At 44.2% G+C, this 20371-nt stretch overlaps 1 protein-coding gene and 1 long non-coding RNA gene across 11 annotated transcripts in view; one reads left to right on the top strand and one right to left on the bottom strand.

Annotated features, from left to right (window-relative positions):
* Positions 1-20371, top strand: part of LOC310661666 — a 651353-nt gene that overhangs the window by 209073 nt on the left and 421909 nt on the right. The window lies entirely within an intron of this gene.
* Positions 1-20371, bottom strand: part of EPHA5 (EPH receptor A5) — a 245705-nt gene that overhangs the window by 56939 nt on the left and 168395 nt on the right. For 7 of the 10 annotated variants that reach the window (XM_083407520.1, XM_083407522.1, XM_083407528.1 and 4 more), the window contains 2 exons: positions 11734-11858; positions 3174-3333 (listed from right to left, as the gene is read on the bottom strand). The exons of the other annotated variants lie outside the window; for them this stretch is intronic. In XM_083407520.1, the coding sequence (XP_083263646.1) occupies positions 3174-3333; positions 11734-11858 (285 nt within the window). The remainder of the gene's footprint in view (positions 1-3173; positions 3334-11733; positions 11859-20371) is intronic. 10 annotated transcript variants of the gene reach the window in all.

Here is a 20371-nt window from a genome sequence, read left to right as displayed (position 1 = left end):
AATAAAGTAACAATAAATCAACTCCCCAAAGATGGATGGAATAGGTATGTTTCTGCTTGTCTCCTTTTGAAGACAAGATATGATGCCATTTGTTCCTGGTCAAATTATGGTTGGAAACGTTGGCTATCATTGACACAGGCAAACAAATCTAGCATGTGGTCTAGGATCTAAGAGTTGCTTAGGCAAGAGGCTTGAACTGAACTAAGCAAGCAGAATTTCTAAGTACAGTGGTGCCCCGCAAGACGAATGCCTCGCAAGACGGAAAACCCGCAAGACGAAAGGGTTTTCCGTTTGCAGAGGCGCTTTGCAAGACAAATTTCCCTATGGGCTTGCTTCGCAAGACGAAAATTGACGAAAAATTTTGAGGGGTTTTTTCGCTCCAAAACCCCTTTTCCTGAAGCGCTAAGCTGCTGAAAGCATTTTAGCAGCAAAACCGCTAATCCCTTAAGCCTTAAAAAGCTGTTTTTAGCCCTTAAACTGTCAATAGCGCTAATAGCGCTAATCCGCCAATGGGATTGCTTCGCAAGACGAAAAAACTGCAAGACGAAAAGACCCGCGGAATGGATTCTTTTCGTCTTGCGAGGCACCACTGTATTTCTTACTTCCCCAATGCTATAGTAGTCTAGTGCAAACTGCTTTTGCAACTCCCCTCAATTTGAAAAGCAGCTTTCCCCTCTGTCATGAAGGTACTTCTGCTAGAGAAATCTGTGCCTGGAAATCTCTTTGGAATAAGATGCATAGTTCTCTGGATTCTGGCCATATTCACACTTCTGAAAATATTACTACCAAAAACACATTTTAACACAATTCACATCAGAAACTGGATTCCAAGCTTGCACAAGTGGAATCATAGTCTCCAGGTCTGAACTGAGTTGTGATTCTCTCATAACATGCCATACGCCACAATCGGAGTGAGTAGAAACCAGTTTGACAACACGTTATTTTCATCTAGAAGGATGAAGCCTTTATTTATTTAATATTTTTTACCAGCAGAAAGCAAAGAAAAATCATCAACTCCTTGGAAAAAGCTGCAGAGCATGATCTCTCTTGCATCTTTCAAAAGCTCCAGCTGTGTTTTGGAAATCAGAACTATTTCGCTAAATCAAACAAGCTCATTAGACATTGGTGAGACCTTTCCCCAGATTTCACACCTCCTTTGTAGTAAATAGATATGTCAACAGTAACATGCTATCCTTCCTCCTTAATCCAACTGCAGAACAAAAGATTCCATTCAATCTCCCTTTTCTTCTAGTCGAACAAAACATTTAAAGGTCATCAGTTGTGGTCTGAAGAGTAACTCTGAACAACCTAAAGTGCTTGGATACAGGGGGAACCAGACAGAGAGATTCAGAGCATATCTACATTACAGATCTAAACTGGAAATTTTTTTCTCCCCCAGGGGAAAAAAACACATGTAAACTCCTGGAGTTCCAAAATGAGGTTCCAATGTTGTTGTTGTTGTTTTTTTTTGGGGGGGGGGAGCCATGACAGTTAAGCTGGTAAAAACCTAATCTAAAGGTCTGTAGTGTAGATCTTAGAGAAAGCAGCCTACATTCTCAGACATTTAAATGGCTGTAAATTCAGGGACCAATGTAGTAAAAACGTCTTCAGTGGGTGGCTTTTTTGGTTACCCATGCAAGATGTTCACGGAGTAATTAAGATAACAATCCTTTAAATGACACATGCACACAAAACCCATTTGGAGAGCAGTTAAAAAGCTGTTCACTTGGAAGTGTTCCTCTTAGGAACGTCCAAGATTAGTCTCTTGCCACAACTCAGTACTAAGATCAGCCGGTATATTTCCTTGCCACCATTATACCCAGATTCAAGAACCTTTGAGGAACACAGGAAGTAGCCACCTACTGAGTCAACCATTGGACCAACTTGCTCTGTATTGTTGCAGGGGTCAGCAAACTTTTTTAGCAGGGGGCCGGTCCACTGTCCCTCAGACCTTGTGGGGGGCCGGACCATATTTGGGAAAAAATATATGAAAGAATTCCTATGCCCCACAAATAACCCAGAGATGCATTTTAAATAAAAGGACACATTCTACTCATGTAAAAAAAGTGGATTCCCGGACCGTCCGCAGGCTGGATTTAGAAGGTGATTGGGCCGCATCCAGCCCCCAGGCCTTAGTTTGCCTATCCATGGTTTACAGTGACTGGCAGAAACTGTCTTGGGTTCCTGCCAGGAGTCTTTCCAGCCCTACTTTAGGATGCTGAGGAATGAACCCAGGACCTTCTGTCTGCAAAGCATTTGTTCTGCCAGTGAGCTATCGCCCTTTAGGATAGCCTCACCAAATGTACATCAAATATTTGCACATTTTCTTAAAAAACGACAACACCATGTGCCCTAAAAATATAATGTGTGAATGAGATAAAATGCATGCATCATATAGGCACAAATGAATCAGACAGACGGGAGGACTCAGGTTTTCTGCCATGTGACCTGTGGAAGATTTGAAGTTCTGTTTGTCCACCATGGTTTTAGCACAGGGTGCATGGAGCCCTGCTTGTGGCAGTATGGTACTTGCTTTCTTCAGATGTATAGCCAACCTATTACCATTCCAGAGGTTGTTTTTTTTTTAAAGGACCTGAACAATATGTGAGAAGATTGTTACATTTCAGTATATACAGTGGTACCTCGGGTTAAGTACTTAATTCATTCCAGAGGTCCATTCTTAACCTGAAACTGTTCTTAACCTGAAGCACCACTTTAGCTAATGGGGTCTCCAGCTGCTGCCATGCCACTGGAGCACAATTTCTGTTTTCATCCTGAAGCAAAGTTCTTAACCTGAAGCACTATTTCTGGGTTAGCAGAGTCTGTAACCTGAAGAATATGTAACCTGAAGCGTATGTAACCCAAGGTACCACTGTATTGGGGGAGAGGGTGACGATAAAAAAAGAGGTTCTTTAGCACTCAGACTTCAGAGAAGATTTAAGTTTGAAATTCTGGAGGAGAAACAAGCCGGTGAAATATGTGCTGAGCTTTCCCTCACCACGCTTATGAATGATGCGTCTGAACACACCAAGGCCACAAAGGGCTCCGGCGAGACAGGGAGAGAAGAGGGAGGAGATGGAGGCTGACGTGTCCCCTGCAAAGATATTGATCTGCTGACTCTTTCCTATTAACCATTACAGAGACATGGGCAGACAGTAATTAAAATGACTTACACACTGGGCTGGTTTCAAACTCAAATCTTCGGCTGAAGCTGCCGTACCCTGCTGCGGTCCGTGCTCGGATCTGGAAGACATATGCTGAAGCAGGTTTCAGTCCATCTGCGGTAATTTTCGTTTCCTTGGATTTGATGATAGTGTAGCTGGTCTCTTGATCCTTTTTGGCGCACGCACGCATGAATACACACACCCGCACACACACACAGACATAGAAAGGGAAATCTTATAAATAGCAGGCACAAGCTTGGTGGCTATTACTATACAGCAGAAACGCTAGGCTGCTGTCAACACAATGTCTGCAATCTCTTAACCACACTTAAAAGACTGAGAGCAGGCTGCGCGCTCCCTGTCTCCCTTGCTCTCTGAGTGTGAAACATGGTGTAAAGTCGCATCTGCTAAAGGTTTATGCTTTTGTTGGTGTACTTTCACCAGAGTCTGTAATCTAGCTTCAAGCCTTGGTTAAGAATCAATTCTTTGGTTAAGAATCAATTCAATTTTCAGATTTCTGGGCATTGAATTACAAGAGGATCTGTCCTGGAGTGTCAATACAAGGGGGCTTGTGAAGAAGGCACAGCAGAGACTGTACTTTTTGAGAATACTAAGGGAAAACCATCTTCCGCAGAAACTGCTGCTTGCCTTCTATCACTGTGCCATTGAGAGCGTGCTCACTTATGGCTTATGTGTGTGGTACGGAAGCTGTACTACCCAGGACAGGATGGGGCTGTGCAGGGTTGTTAAGGCAGCAGAGAGCATTGTTGGCTGCCCACTCCCCACCTTAGAGCAGATTTATGCCACAAGGTGCCATAGGAAGGCACTGGACATAGTAAAAGATCCATCGCATCCTGATCACTGTCTCTTCGAGCTCTTGCCGTCGGGACGGAGATACAGGACGATGAAGACAAGAACGAGCCGTCTTAAGAACAGCTTCTTCTCCAGAGCGATCTCGGCCCTGAATGGGAAGCCCGGACTTTGAAAGACATCTAATCTCCCTTGCTGTATTATACTGTATTGTTTAATTAGTGTTTTTATGGAGCAGTCAAGTAATTTCATTGTCCCCGAAGGGGGCAATGACAATAAAGATGTTGTTGTTGTTATTATTATTATTATTGTGGTTCGAGGACCCCCAACCCCCGTGAGGTGGAAATAAACACACAAGGACGCGTGGTATAAGGTTTATGGGCATGGAAAAGGCCACAACTTTATTGGTTACTGCAATGCAAAGGTATTGGCTTAGGCATTGGATGACCACAGCAGAGGGGTTGAATCATCAGTAGGGTAGGCGGAGCCAGTTGATGCCTATCCAACTATAGGCTCACCCCTGATGTCACCGGGGTCGTGCCATGGCCTCCAGCCAAGCAGGCATCGGACAGAATACACAACCGCCGGATTCCTTTAACGGAATACCCAAATCGAAGGCGTAGGCGATGGCCACACCTAGCCTTCCCACACAGCATAACACCCAAATCCAATGCCTAACCTACCCACCAATACCACAAAAGTTGTGACGATTGCTACGAGGTAGGCAAAAAAACCTATAGGCCTAATGCCAACAGGAAAAACTCCTACCAGGCCCCCAGACAACCGGGCGACCAACCTAAGGTCCATAGCAAGGCCAGAAGAAAACTTGAGCCCTGAGCTAGAGGGAGTGGAGGGTGGGTGACTCTCGAAGCAGCAACGTAGAAAGAGGCTGAGGAGGGGGCCGGCGCCAGCATATAAACTAAGGTCAAGCCCTCCCCCTCTACGGGCGGCTCCAGGTGGGAGCCGCCTCCTGGGCGTGAGGCACCGGCCAGGTGAGCCGGAAGAAGCAGGGGCTCCCGCCCCTGCGTGGGCGGGGTCGGGACTCCCGTCCACAACCACTCCCCTCCCTTCTGGGAGGAGAGTCTTTATTATTATTATTATTATTATTATTATTATTATTAATTCAGTCTAACATGAACCTTGATTCTAGATTCAGGTAGGCAGCCGTGTTGGTCTGACACAGTCAAAATATATATAAAAATAAAATTAAAAAATTGTCCAGTAGCACCTTAGAGACCAACTAAGTTTGTTCTCGGTAAGCGGTTTCTCCTTCATAGAGAGCACATGTCGCGGTGGGAGCAACCATGACATCCCCTGTTGCTGGGCGGGTTAGTTTGGATGGCCACAAATTTGATTGGACACCTTCCATTGTTGCTGGGGAAAGTTTATTGTTGCAATTTTATTTGATTGATGGGGGTGCTATATATATATATGTTCCCTGTGCGCAGCGTTGAGTTTCCTCTTTTCGCTGCACACATCGGATTACCCGCCCATCCTCCCTTTATTTAGGGTTTGTTTGCGCTGACCTTGCTATGCCTGTCATGGGGTCGTCTGCTTTGCGGCAGGGGCCTGGTAGGAATTTTACCATTTGGCTGATTGGCTGGTGCCATTTGGGTTTTGCTGACTTCGTAGCAAATTGTCACAACTTGTAAGGTTGCGGGCAGGCATTGGTTAATTTTTGGTTGGTGGAGGGGATGTGGTTGGCTGTGCCTGCCCCTCCAATGCTGCTGCTGCAAGGGTATTCCGCTAAAGGAATACAGGGCTCACCATGCTCTTGTCCGAACCCCTGGCTAGGGGCTAGGGCCACGCAAGAGCCCCTGGGAACATTTGGGGAGAGGTGAGAGCCTGGTGCCCAGCTCTATTCTCTCCCCCAAAATGTTTACCCTTACTGACTTCCGCACGGGTGTGTTTGTCAGTTCTGTTCGTACCTCCAAGTGGGAACAGATAGTCGCTAACCAATGCCTAAGCAACCACTCACATACTGTAATTCAATAAAGTTGTGGCCAAAATTATGCCAAAAACCAAAACAAAGATGATGTGTGAACCATGTTTTTATTCGGGGGTGACTTGGGGGTCCTCGACACACAATAAGCTTTCATGTGCATGAAGAAGTGTGCATGCACACAAAAGCTTAAACCAAGAATGAACTTTGATGCACACATTTAACCCCAAACCATGGAAGGGGAGAAATGAAGAAAGTGAGTCTGCACTTGATCTCTCAACTCTGGATAAAAGGTTAGGAGCATCACACCTGTGGCACTCCATATATGAAGCGGAGTAAAGGAACACTCAGTTTTATATTTAACAGATGTGAGAATGGCAGAGTTGGAAGAGGGCTTGAAGGTCAGCCACTGCAACCTCATATTCAGGGCAAGATGCAACAGCATCTTTGGCTAGCGGCTGTCAAGTTTGAAGTGAAGGAGAGCCCACCTCGTTGTGAGGCAGTCTGTTCACTTGCCAAATGAGGTTGTACCATTAAAAAGGAAAGTTTCTTCTGTGTTTAGCTGAAATGTGCTTCCCTGCAGTTGCTTCTGATCAGGGCCAGATTTAGGTTTGATGAAGCCCTAAGCTACTGAAGGTAATGGGGCTCTTCATATGTCCAGCTGTCCTTTGTCAACAACAAATTGCCGCTTTTTTGTGTTGAATATATGCTATATGGTCATTTATGAACCTAATAGGTATCGAAAACCACTTGCACATAATAAAATATGTATTTTATAGCTTGTTTAGCTTATATGTAAATCTGGCAATGCTTCTGATCCTTTTCTCTGAAGCAACAAAGTGTGTTCCACCTTCTGTGGGACAAATCTTCAGATATCTGAAGACTGCTATCACATCTCCCCTTAACTTTCTATTCTCCACACTATAATATGCTCAGATCTTTTAAGTGTTCCTTGTGGCTCTTGGTTTCTCGTGCTGGGTCATGTTCAACTTGACATCAAGATCCTTCATCACCCTAGTCTCCTTCCACTGGAAATGCTCCAATTTGTCCATGCCCTCCTTAAATTGTGGCACCCAGAACTGGCCATAACAGAACTAGGTGGGGCAGAATGGAGCTACAGCCCTCTGGAGGAGCTCAGAGCTAAATAGGGGAAGGACAAGAGGCACACATCTAAGCCCTGCCCCAATGTCCTCAAATGTACCACCTCCACATCAGACCTGCCCCTGGGGTCCTCGAAGTTGTCTGAATGTGATTAGAAGCCTCCTTGTGATAATTCAGGGTTCCCCAATACAGGGAGGCATCTAAGCATGTTCAGTTGGAACATGGTTGCAAACCCCCTTCAGACACATCTGCACAGTGCATGAAGATCGGGGTGGAATGAGCACAGGTTGAGAACAGGGCTTGTGGGTGCACCTCTGTAGCTCAGCCATCACATGCAGAAACTGAACACCTTAAGAGGGCTTATTACTTCTCATGATGTTGACATTAGGTGCCCAGTAATGCCTAAAATGGCATTTGCTATTTTAGCAGCTGTCTCATGTTCAAGCTCTGGTGAATTAAGACACTTGGATCCTATTCGCTTCCACTTTGCTGCAGCCAAATTATTGAAAGGATTTGTATTTTAAAATATAGATAGGGGTCTCATTTAATGAGAACCTGCAGCTATGAAACTTTTCTAAGCAGTCAAAAGGGATTGTTTGGCTGAAACATGTCTGTCAAATTTAATTTTAATATGGAATCATCTCCCTTTCTATATGTCTTTATATTGGAAGTGAGAGTTAGATACAGCTAGTTAGGTTTTAAAGCTGTACTTTTGTATAATACGGGCTGCTTTGCTAATTTGATGAGACTTGAGAGGTTACAATTGCAATAGGATTTTGTGTAATCAAAGCTTGTTGTTGAATTTTAACAGCACAGTAAAATAATAGAAGTGCATTTTGTCCTTCACAGAAAATAATCACTTTAGGATTTATTAGCACAATGTTTTCTGGACAGTATATCCTCACATTGCAGCTGGTGGAGGGCATGTTTAAGTGCTCCCCCATGTATAACACACACACACACACACACACACACACACACACACACTTCCATAGGCTAAAAGCCTTGATTGACTTTTTCTCCTCTTTTTTTGCCTGGGGGAGCATCCAACCATTTGCAACGTTGCAGTAGTGCAGTTAAGAAAGGAGCATTATTTGGCATAGGGGTCAGCAACCTAAGGCCTATGGGCCGGAAGCAGCCCGCAGAGGTCATCTGACCGATCGATAAGCCGCCCCTGAACCAAGTTGCCCGCTTGCAGCTGAGCTAAACCGGTGCAGCATGTCACGGGGACTCGCTTCCTTGGCGCCGAAAATCGCGTCTGTGCAGATGCCGAAAATCGCAGGCGTGGGCGCTCGTGATCTGGCCCACGGAGAGATCTCTGCGGGACCGATTCGGCTCAGGCAAGATAAACCTTGCTGACCCCTGGTTTGGCATGTCTGCATATATGAATGTCCTCTCAGTTTGGTCCCTGTAAAGCAACGTGGGAGAACAGAGACCTTGCACAGCAACGCTGAGCATCTAAAATTCATCAGCTCTTGATACACGCCGGCGTTGCCAGACTGGCATAAATGCACTGCACATTTGCAAATAGCACAAAACTCTGTTCTGGCCAGTCACCTGGGCAGGGACTGATTGAAATCCCCGACTTCACTTGCTTTGAGGACTGGCAAGGGATAGAAACAGACTGGGGAGGGCAAGGCAAGGCAAGGCACAAGACTTCCTTTTCTGCCGGCGAGAGTCTTTCCTTCAAAAAGTCCAATCTAGGCCTTTTCCGGTATTGTATCTATCGCGGCTCTAAAATTAAATGCACCCAATTGAGTGAAAAGCTACAAGGCCAATTGTGTGGGTGTCTTCCACCCTCTAACCAGGCATGGCCAAACTTGGCCCTCCAGCTGTTTTGGGACTACAACTCCCATCACTCCTAGCTAACAGGACCAGTGGTCAGGGATGATGGGAACTGTAGTCCCAAAACAGCTGGAGGGCCAAGTTTGGCCATGCCTGCTGGGTCTAAGCAATGGAAATGTAGGAAGATTCTGCACTGATCCACCCAGTAATATGGTGCCCAGGGTGAGGACAAAAATTCCCCCAGCTTGATGCCCTCTGCAGGGGAACTGCCTGCCCCCCCCTTAAATATTTCACTGCTTCCCAACAGCACGAAGTCACAAAACAAGGAAGCAGCAAGAACAGTAACAGGAATTAAGACTGAACTGCAATCCTACTGCTGTTTTGAGTAGGCTGTTTTGTGTGTGTGTGAAAGATCATTTATATTAACTATCAAGCCTAATGGATGTAATAAAAACAAAATGAAGTATGCAGGTTTTATTTCACTAAATTTAAACGACTTTGCTTTGCCTCCCCCCCCCTCACAAAAAAGGCAATTCAAGTACGTCATCTTGATTCTGCACGTTGTATGTGAGCAAGTATATGATCATATTAATTTATTCAAAGCGTTTGCTCAGTAGCTCTTATCAGTGTGCTTTATAAGACGTTATTATGAAGGAAAACAGGCTTACTCTTCCCTCGGAAGAACAAAGAAATTAATCCTGAAGCCCTAAATCTGCTTGCGTGCTTTCTGCAGGTATCTGGTTTGCCAACAGAATACTGAACTTGATGGGACATTGGCGTGATCCAGCAAGCTCTTTTGTGTTCTTAAATTGTGAAGTCTTCCGTTCTCAACGGCAGTTGCCCACATCATAATATTAGCAGGTGTTTGCAATGGATTTAGCCTATGCATTTTATCTGTACAGTGGTGCCTCGCAAGACGAAAAGAATCCGTTCCGCGAGTCTCTTCGTCTAGCGGTTTTTTCGTCTTGCGAAGCAAGCCCATTAGCGGATTAGTGGATTAGCGCTATTAGCGGTTTAGCGGCTATTAGAGGCTATTAAAGGCTTAAGGGATTAGCGGATTAGCTGCTAAAAGGCTATTAGCAGCTTAGTGCCTTAGAAAAAGGGGGTGGGGAGTGAAAAAAAATCGCAAGAATCACAAGACATTTTCATCTTGCAAAGCAAGCCCATAGAGAAATTCGTCCTGCAAAGCGCATTGAAAAACGGAAAACCCTTTCGTCTAGTGGGTTTTCCGTCTTGCGAGGCATTTGTCTTGCGGGGCACCACTGTATGTTGTTCCCTCAAGCTTGTCAGCCTCTTCTGCCCCCACCTGCTGCCAAGAGAACCCATTTCTGACTCTCCCCGTCCCTTCCACCTTTTTTCTCTGACAGCCACCACTGTCTGCACACAAATGCTGTTTAGTGCTTTTTCCTAGCTGTCTGAACAGAGTTCAGAAACGAAAACAACAGAAGACGGAAGAGTATTCCTAACATACTAGCGATGCTCAAGGAAAAAGAGGGGGTAATTCAGAGCCCCCAGATCTATGGGAAACTACTTCCCTGTCAAGAATTATCAGGATTTCAGGCTGTGGAGCAATGGGTGAACTCCTAAATAGCATGGCTGAGTTCTTGACTTTTTTGTCCTCCATTTGAAGCTACCTGGGGTTGGGGGGCAGAGTCTGCTTGTTTCACTTGATCTCTCCTCAGTCCTTCATTTATTATTTCATGTTAGTCTAACCCTCGTTTTGAATTTTCATGCACCACAATTCAACACCGAGGCACTTGTAGTTAAACTAGTTTGAGAACAATATTTTCTTCCCAAAGGAAACCAAGGGACTCTAGCTCTGGCTCTGTGTGGCGAAGGAGGCAGCTTAGGGATCTCTAAAAGAGAAGTCTCAGCATTGCAGCCGGCCCACCCATGAGGCAAGGTGAAGCAACTGCCTCAGGTGGCACGATCCACAGGAACTGAAGATCCTGATGTAGATCTGTATTCACCTCCTTGTTCTGGATATAGATCTTCACTCACCCCTTCTTCCCTGGCGGGGAGGGAAACACCATTTTGTGGTTTGCCTCAGATGCCAAAATGTCTTGGGCCAGCCCAGCACCTTCACCAAACTACAATTCCCATGTTGTGGGTTTTTTTGTTAATTTCAGGGGAAAGGAGAACAGCGAAAGTGGTATGAAGTAAATGACTTGGTGTTTTGAAACTAAAATATTTGGACAAAGTAAATTCTAGAAGAGCCCAAATCATAGCTGTCAACGTTTCCCTTTTTTAAAGGCCAATTCCCTTATTCCAAATAGGATTCCTCGCAAGAAAAGGGAAAAGTTGACAGCTATGACCCAAATGTCAACGCAGAGCTGGTATGCAGTAGGACAGTGTCTCAGAGACCGAGCTATGAAGTTCCTTCACTCTGATGTAGCTACTTGTACTCTAAGCTTATTAAGATTATATTACAAATTCATCTATGTGATGGATGTTGAACATTTAAATGTGTCTAATAATAATAACAACAACTGTATGACATTTTGGAAAAGCTACAAGAATACGATCTATCGACTATCCCTCAATCATAGTTAATCAAGCTGCATTCCTGTACACACTTACCTAGGAGTAAGTTGGTGGGGCTTACCTCTGAGCAGACATGCACAGGATTGCACTGTCAGTTTCTTAATTTTAGTGAAATAAAACCAGAACATGGAACTAACAAGAAAGCTTAATGTATTTGTTCAACAGAAGCAATGCACTAAGGAAAATAAGTACAGTATGCACACACACACACACACACACACACACACACACCAAGGCTTCCTAATCAGTCACAGTATAATTAATTTGACATGGAGTTACAAACAAAAATTACTCCATCTCTTTTGAACAGATACGATAATTCTAACTGAGCAGAGGAAGGCAGAAATCAAAGATAGTTAGAACAGTGTTGCAATCGGACAATCACACCTTTTCAAAATATTTGATTTCATACTCCAGGATGATGCCATTGGGTCGATCTGGCTCCTGCCAAGAGAGTGAGATGCTATTTTTGCCGACTTTCCCTTTTTTCACATTTGTGATTGGAGATGGTGCTGCGGAACAGGAGAAGAAATCAAAACAGAGTCAGAATAATTACTAGTTTGGATGAAGAAAAAGAAATCTCCCCCTAATGCTGCACAGCTTTAGAGCTTGTCAAAGTAGATAACAGCTCTTTGTTGTAAGCCGTCTATCAATCCCCGAGCGATAAATGAGTCAGAGTTTAAGAGAAGAATTTCTGCATTTTTCGCCTGGTAGAGAAACTTCTCCCGTACAAACATAACATTTCCCAGTCTCTTAACCACAGAGCATAAAGCATGTTAAGGCATGTCCGAAGTCCCCTTTGGGGGCCTAATCCGGTCTGCTGGTCAGTTTAATCTGGCCCCTGTGGCAGTTTATTCCCTGGGGTAAAATCCTTAAAAAGCGTCAAAAACTTCAATCCTAATAAAAGCTCAACAACTTCAACCCCCCCAAAAAGCTCAACAACGTCAACCCTAAATAAAGCTCAACAACTTCATGGTTAAATCATAAAAGAGCTCCACAACTTCAATCCTAAATTGAAACTTCATCAAATCTGGCCCTCTTTGAAAAAAGTTTGGACACCACTGCTCTAGTTGGTGACAACAGAAGTGGCTGGGTGGGTGGAGCCCGAGGCAGGAGCTTTATCCTGCCCCCATGAGCGGGCCAGCTCCAGTACATTTGCTTGTTAAAAGAATAATCACCATGTGCAGTGGCGTAGCGTGGGTTGTCAGCAACCCGGGCAAGGCAAGTAATTTGCGCCCCCCCCCCGCTGCACTGTCCCTCCCCCAGATAGTCCCTCGCTCTCTCTCCGCACCGCACCGCACGCCTGGCATCCTCCCCTCCACAGTGGGCGGCGACCCGGCGGCTCGGATCGGATTCGCACAGCCAGCACTGCAGTGAGAGAGAGAGAGTGAGCCAGGTAGGGGCAGAGAGCTGCCCCCAGATGTTGCGCCTGGTGCGGCCGCCCCCCCCCCCTGCACCCCCCACGCTACGCCACTGACCATGTGAAAAGAAAGCCTACCAGAGTACGGTGAGTTGAATTTTTCAACTCTCAAATTCCCAAAATGAGGGGTGCTAAAAAGTTGTGACATGGTTTGGGAACTCGAAATAAATTTTCGTTAAACTGATATGCCATACTTTTCCATGTATAAGGGTAGGTTTTGTTTTGTTTTGTTTAAAAATATGTTCAAAATTGTGGGTCGTCTTATACATGGATACAATCTGCCCCCATTTTCTCAATTTGGAGTCTTATACATGGGGGTTTGTTATACACGGAAAAATACGGTAAGTTACTTTTGCTTGGTAAGTAAAAGGTGTGTAAAATTGCACAGAAATCATTAAAAATGATTGCAGTTATAGTATATTAAAATTATCATTACTTACTTATGTATTATTATTTAGCATTACCTGACATTTTCAGAAGGTTAAAATTAAAATTATTTGGTTTTCCGAAAGCAATTTCTGTGCTTCTTCATCAAACGTAGACTTATCAAGTGAAACTTTGTCCAATAAAAAAAAACAGAATTGAATTCCTCACACCCCAAAACATATTTTAAGACCCCCTCACTGAAGAAATTTGCAAAATTAAGTTTCACCAACTAAGATGACACGTTCTCCTACCAGAGGAAAAAAACCAAACTCCCACTAAATGATAGAAATGGGTCCAGAGAGAAAATTCTCAAATGTATTGGCTCTAATTGTAGCCTGTCTGGAATTGCTGATGTTGACTAGAGATCCCAAAAGCACAACAGGGCAAGCCACAAAACTCTCTCTGAAAAGCGGGATATTGAATGAATGAATATGGCAAGGTCCAGATCTGCTTCTAATTTTCATTTTCAGCTACATAAGCAGAAATCGCCTAGCTTTAAAAATCCATTCTTGTTTCCATGGCTGTCCAGCAGCTTCTGGAAGCAGAATGGCGCTTGAAACTATAAGCTGTCAATTTTGGCAGCACACCAAGCCATAGTTAGCACAAAGCATGGTTTCTGATATTTGGTTTGCTGGCCAATTGCAAATCAGGGTTCGCCAATCCATATATCGCACTATAACATAGTTCAGCTTTCTTAATCATAGTTTGGTGTGATGTCTGAAGTGAGCCACAATGATATTCTTCTCCTTTTTAAACAACAATTACACAGTGGTCAGATTAAAAAAAAAAAAAAAAAGCACATCTAGTTCTGTGCTACCAAAGGTGCGCTGAGTCTTTCAAATGCTAGGCTCTGTGCTGCATGACAAACTAATTATAAAACTGTGTTAAAAATGTCTAAGTCATTGGACACCTCAAATAACTATTCAGATAGCAGCCACAACCCATTCCCCCCCCCATTCTTCCTTATGCATTATTCTGGAGTGTTAACCCACTAAAACCCCACTTTGGTGATTATTTTTTTAAAGGAGTCTACTTTGCAATGCTATTAACCTTTGTGCAGTTAGCGTTTTCAGAGGCCTGAATTTCCGACTGCACCGATCACTAACATGTTCATTAGTTGCTATGTAAAATGCTGTGCTCAACTTTGGGGAAGGAGGCAGGGGAAGAGATAAGAGAAATGGGTAACCCTACACCTAGAGTACTTTAGAAAGGCCGTAACTGTATCCTTTTAGAATCTTCCTCAAAAGAAGTGTTAAGTATAACTGCAAGATAAGGACCAATTAAGCGTGTTCAATCGATCTTTGCGGTTCAGGCACGAAACCATAGCTACTTTGCATCCTCCATACATCTAAATTACAAAACTCTGAAGCGAAGGAAGAAGGTATGCATCTTTTAGCTTTCTTTGTCAAACAAAACGTAATACAATCTCTGCAATCAGACAAAGTCTGCAATCATTCTATTTTAAAAGCTGGAAATGAGATACCATGCAATATGATCACAGGGGGAAAGGACTGCTGTAAAAAAAACACAAAAAACAAGCCAGTATTTTAAAGGTCATTGGTACTACAAGGACAATATCCTCTGAATAAGTGGGAACCAAATTAGTGAACCATTTGATTTATTTTATTTGTACCCTGCCCTTAAACAGGTTTCCAAGATGGTTTACAAAAAGTTAAAATTACGGCAAACAAAAACATTCAAACGAGAAGATTTAAACTCTAAAGTAGTACAAAAACAGTGTAGTAGAAGCAAAACAGTTTCCAAAAAGTCATGAAAAGAACATGCTGCTACTTTTATAAAGAGAGACAGGCTAAGGGAACATCTTTAATCCTGACTGTTCAGAGAAACTTGCACACCTATGTTAACTATTCTAAACTTAAGTTTCCACGCAGGGTGTTCGCTCATGAATAGAACTGTCCACACGGCTTGATGTAAAACCAAATTTGAAGTGAACCTCAGCTGGAAAAGCAGAGGAACTTTGAGGTAAGGGAGAAGAGTTCAAAAATCTTTTTTAAAAGCTAAAGGTAAAGGACCCCTGTCAGTTAAGTCCAGTCGCAGACGACTCTGGGGTTGCGGCGCTCATCTCACTTTACAGGCCAAGGGAGCCGACGTTTGTCGACAGACCTTTTTTTCCGGGTCATGTGGCCAGCATGACTAAGCCACTCCTGGAGAAACCAGAGCAGCACATGGAAACTCCATTTACCTTTCTGCTGAAACGGTACCTATTTATCTACTTGCACTTTGACATGCTTTCGAACTGCTAGGTTGGCAGGAGCTGGGACCGAGCAAGGGGAGCTCACCCCATCGCGGGGATTCAAACCGCTGACCTTCTGATCGGCAAGTCCTAGGCTCTGTGGTTTAGACCACAGCCCAACTTCAAAAGTCTTAGGCCTTTGAAATCCTGAACTGCTTGTCAGTGGAATTTGCCGAAAGCTAATTTCAGATAGACAAGACAGACAGACAGATATCCAATGTATATGAATGTCACCCAAAGGTTAAATACCCAAATATTTTTTTACAAAAGCTAAAAGAGTTTTGCAGGGTGTGGATAACTTTTCTCTTCAAAATATTGCATGTATTTATCCACAATTATTTGCCACTCATGAGACTGGCAAATTTTGGTAAAACCTGGCTGGCTGGCTAGCTAGCTGGCTGGTAGGCATCCATTGTGTTTTATTTTTAAGAGAGAGAAAAAAACCCTATGTGGGGAGAAAAGCAGACAATTGTGAACAGATGAATGCTGGCATGGAAAGATTTTGACTATCCCCACAGCCATTCTCTGAACACATAGCTGCTTTGCATGAAAGAGAATGTATGACTTATCCTAATGAAAGGTGTTATTACTATTATTGTTGTTGTTGTTATTATTATTATTATTATTATTATTATTATTATTATTATTATGCATGAAAAGCACAATGAACATCACACTGCCTTGTTTTAATCTTAAGTAGACAAGTTGGAGGGTTGATCATGTTACTCTGCCTGTACAGAGAAGTTTGCAAAGAGCTATATAATTTTATGATTATGTTCATTGTTTTTATCTCTTACCAAATGCTCTTTTCTTAATTTCACTCTCCTCCACACACACAAACACCTACACTCTGACTTCATGGGAACAATAATGTTTAATGTTGGCTGCAAAAAGCAACGATCAAAATGCTTTTAATCTTCTAAGGTTCAGCTGAGACATCAAAACAGAACTTCTTACATCTAGGGACATTAATGACTAAATAAAAATAAGGCACACCCACACCAACAATCTCAGACTTTCTTGCCCGGCTTGGCACTTCACTCTTCCTTCTACCAAGCTAATCATCTGTAGTCTCAGTTCTTTGCTGAATAACTGATGCCTTCAGATGGCATAAGAACAGAAATGTGAAATAATGGATACCTATCCCATCCAAGCTCTGGGGAGATAATGCAGGCAAATGGACATGGCACTGAGAGGCTGCTCAGGAACAGCTGGAAGAACAGGTGTGTGTATAATAATAGGTGCCATGAACCAGGGCTTCAATAACTACTATGGATTATCCAGACAGCAAATATTTCACTTGCTCTCCCAGTACTGCCCCTCTAAAAATTAGTATCATTGCAAGACAACGTCTCACTAAATGCCTTGCACTACATGCTGCCTGTTGCCTTTGCCCTTGGAGTTTTCGTGGCAGGGATACTGGAGTGGCTTGCCGGTTCGTGCTCCAGGTGGATCACGTTTGGTCAAAACTCTCCACTATGACATGTCCATCTTGGGTGGCCCTGCACGGCATAGTTCATAGCTTCTCTGAGGCTGATCATTGAAGGCTGATCACTGAAGAATTGATGCTTTTGAATTATGGTGCTGGAGGAGACTCTTGAGAGTCCCATGGACTGCAAGAAGATCAAACATATCCATTCTTAAAGAAATCAGACCTGAGTGCTCACTGGAAGGACAGATCGTGAAGCTGAGGCTCCAATACTTTGGCCACCTCATGAGAAGAGAAGACTCCCTGGAAAAGACCCTGATGTTGGGAAAGATGGAGGGCACAAGGAGAAGGGGACGACAGAGAATGAGATGGCTGGACAGTGTTCTCGAAGCTACAAACTGTGGGAGGCAGAGGAAGACAGGAGTGCCTGGCGTGCTCTGGTCCAGGGGGTCACGAAGAGTTGGACACGACTAAACAACAACAACATGTTGCCGCCCATTCCTCTTTTGCAGCTGAAGAAGTACGCTGTAACCTTTAAATGCTTATTGTTGTTGTTGGCATCTGTCTGTCTCGAGAGACATTGAAGTGTGCCTCCAAGGGTGAAGTTAAATCATTGTGAACTCTCTGTGACGCAAGCCTGGCCAGTGCGTATGGTGGTCCTGGGTTGCCCAGATGACAAGACCCCTCTTGGCTCTGCTGATGTGATCCAAAGGAAAGAAGAAGAAGAAGAAGAAGAAGAGGAGGAGGAGGAGGAGGAGGAGGAGGAGGAAGAAGAAGAAGAAGAAGGGGAGGGGTTTGGATTTGATATTCCGCTTTATCACTTCCCTAAGGTAAAGGGACCCCTGACCATTAGGTCCAGTCGTGACCGATTCTGGGGTTGCGGCGCTCATCTCATTTTATTGGCCGAGGCGAACCAGAGCAGCACACGGTAACACCATTTATCTTCCTGCCGGAGTGGTACCTATTTATCCACTTGTACTTTGACGTGCTTTCGAACTGCTAGGTTGGCAGGATATCACTACCCTATGGAGTCTCAAAGGGGCTGACAATCTCCTTTCCCTTCCTCCCTCACAACAAACACTATGTGAGGTGAGTGAGACTGAGAGACTTCAGAGAAGTGTGACTAGCCCAAGATCACCCAGCAGCTGCATGTGGAGGAGCAGGGACGCAAACCTGGTTCACCAGATTACGAGTCCACCGCTCTTAACCACTACACCACACTGGCTATACATCTGGCACCAGCTTGGCTGCAGGAGTTGCCATGAGGAGGCATACAAGGCACCATCCAACTGTCTTAGGGACTCTACTCCAGATTTGTGCAGGGTTTACTGCTTAGCCTTCTCTTCTCCCAAAAATGTCCCACAAGGCAGCAGGTACGCATTTTTCCTCGAGGTTTACTCCTGAAGCATTTCTCATGATTGAGAAAAGCGGTAGAGGTTTAGGATCAGCAACCTGGGCTATTTTCCCATGTTGATGACCCCCATCTGCTCCTCACTTCCCTCTACAGCAACCTTTCTCAACCTGTGGGTCCCCAGATGTTGTTGGACTACAACTCCCATCACCCCGAGCTAGCAAGGCCAGAGCTCAGGGATGATGGGAGTTGTAGTTCAACAACATCTGGGGACCAACAGGTTGAGAACCGCTGCTCTACAGCATGTGCAGAAACTCCCTTCTCAACTGTTGGACCAGTGGCATAGCTAGCCATTTGGGGCAGCGCATGCACCCTGAGTCTGGGGCGGGGCGAGCCAGGACAGGGCATGCTGCGCAGAGCCTCCAAGGAGTCTACCCACCACCTCCCCCTGGTGGTGGCTGTAGGGTGGCGCGGCCATTTTGGGCAGTGTGGAGAGACGTGTGGCTCGGGCGCACTGTAGGTCCCATGGTAAGTGCCAACCCCTGTGGAGTGTCTCCCCCTAGCTACCCCTCTGTTTTGGACCCACTATTGGTCTCGTCCACTTAATCTGCCACAGCCAGCCTTTGCATGCAGGAGAAGTCCCTAACTCACCGAGGGTTTGAGACCCATCAGCTACCCTCACCTGGTTTATCTGGCCAGTCGATACACACATTCACATACTTTAGTACCCACCCTGTTCATCTGATTGTTCAAACTGATTTTATTTATTTTCCATCTGATGGAAAATTGTTTAAACTGCTTTATTTATATTTATTTTAAAGGGCCGTGGCTCAATGGTAGCACATCTGCCTTGGAAGCAGAAGATCCCAGGTTCAGTTCCCAGCACACCTCCAGATAGAGACCTCCTGCCTGAAATCTTGGAGAGCAGCTGCCAATCTGTGCAGACAATACTGAGTTGGATGGACTGGGGTCTGGCTCAGTAGAAGACAGCTTCCTATGTTCCAAATGCAATAAAAATTAATTCATAATAAATAAACACTTTCAATGTACAGTCGTACCTTGGTTCTGAAACGGAATCCGTTCTGGAAGTCCATTTGACTTCCGAAAACGTTCAAAAACCAAAGCGCGACTTCCGATTGGCTGCAGAAGCTTCCTGCACTCAATCAGAAGCCACAGAAGCTGTGTTGGACGTTTGGCTTCCAAAAAACGTTCACAAACCAGAACACTCACTTCCGGGTTTGCAGTGTTCAGGAGCCAAAACGTTTGAGTCGCAAGGCGTTCCAGAACCAAGGTATGACTGTACTAAAAATTGGACACACACACACACACACACACACATATACATATATACACATTTTAATTAATTTTTTTAACATATTAATTCCAACATTCATACAGCTTAACTTCTCATCTTATACAATATTTTTGGACTTCAGTCAACGCCTCTGATGATTTTCCGTTCCATGTCACTTATTATGCATTTCTTAATTTTATATTACCTTTAATTGTCCTTAACTAATAGTTCACCTCGTTGTCTTTTTTGCAATATTTCAAATAATTCACCTTACAAAACTTCTTGCAAACCTACTAGCGTAATCTGTTCATCACAATTACTTTTCAAATAGCCCGTAAATTTACTCCAGTCTTCTGAGCATCTCTGGTCCCACAGGTTTCGAATCCTTCCTAAAAAATGGACTTTTCAAGGGGATACTGAAGTCATGCGTTGAGTGTGGCAACATAAATGAAGACCAGCAAAGTTTTCCGGTTGAATGAATTCTTCACAGAAGACTTGGTGGCTTGCGAACAATATTCCTAGTTGAACTGTGTTTCAGTAGTTGGGGACGGATTCTACTTTACCCTGTGTTATGGAAACTATGCTCAGTTTCTGAAGGGTGTTCTGGGATGTGTGTGGTCTCTTCCCTGCATAAGTTCCAGCGTCTGCTTTTCGCTCCCTGAGAAGCTTAATGCACTAAGATCAATAGGGCAGTTTTAGAAAAGAATCAATATTGCACTCAAAGAAATCTTTCTTTTCCTTTCTTTTCTTTTGCAAAAAAACCCACACCAAACAGCCTTCCCCCCCTCCCCCGCCCCAGGTTACTAATAAACAAACTTGCTCCAACAATTATATCTCATGCTGAAAGGCAA

This window comes from Podarcis tiliguerta (assembly GCF_965153285.1).
Source record: "Podarcis tiliguerta genome assembly, chromosome: 13".
Lineage (NCBI taxonomy): Eukaryota > Metazoa > Chordata > Lepidosauria > Squamata > Lacertidae > Podarcis > Podarcis tiliguerta.
Note: the sequence above shows the minus strand (reverse complement) of the source record. Positions and strands in the feature narration are given on the sequence as shown.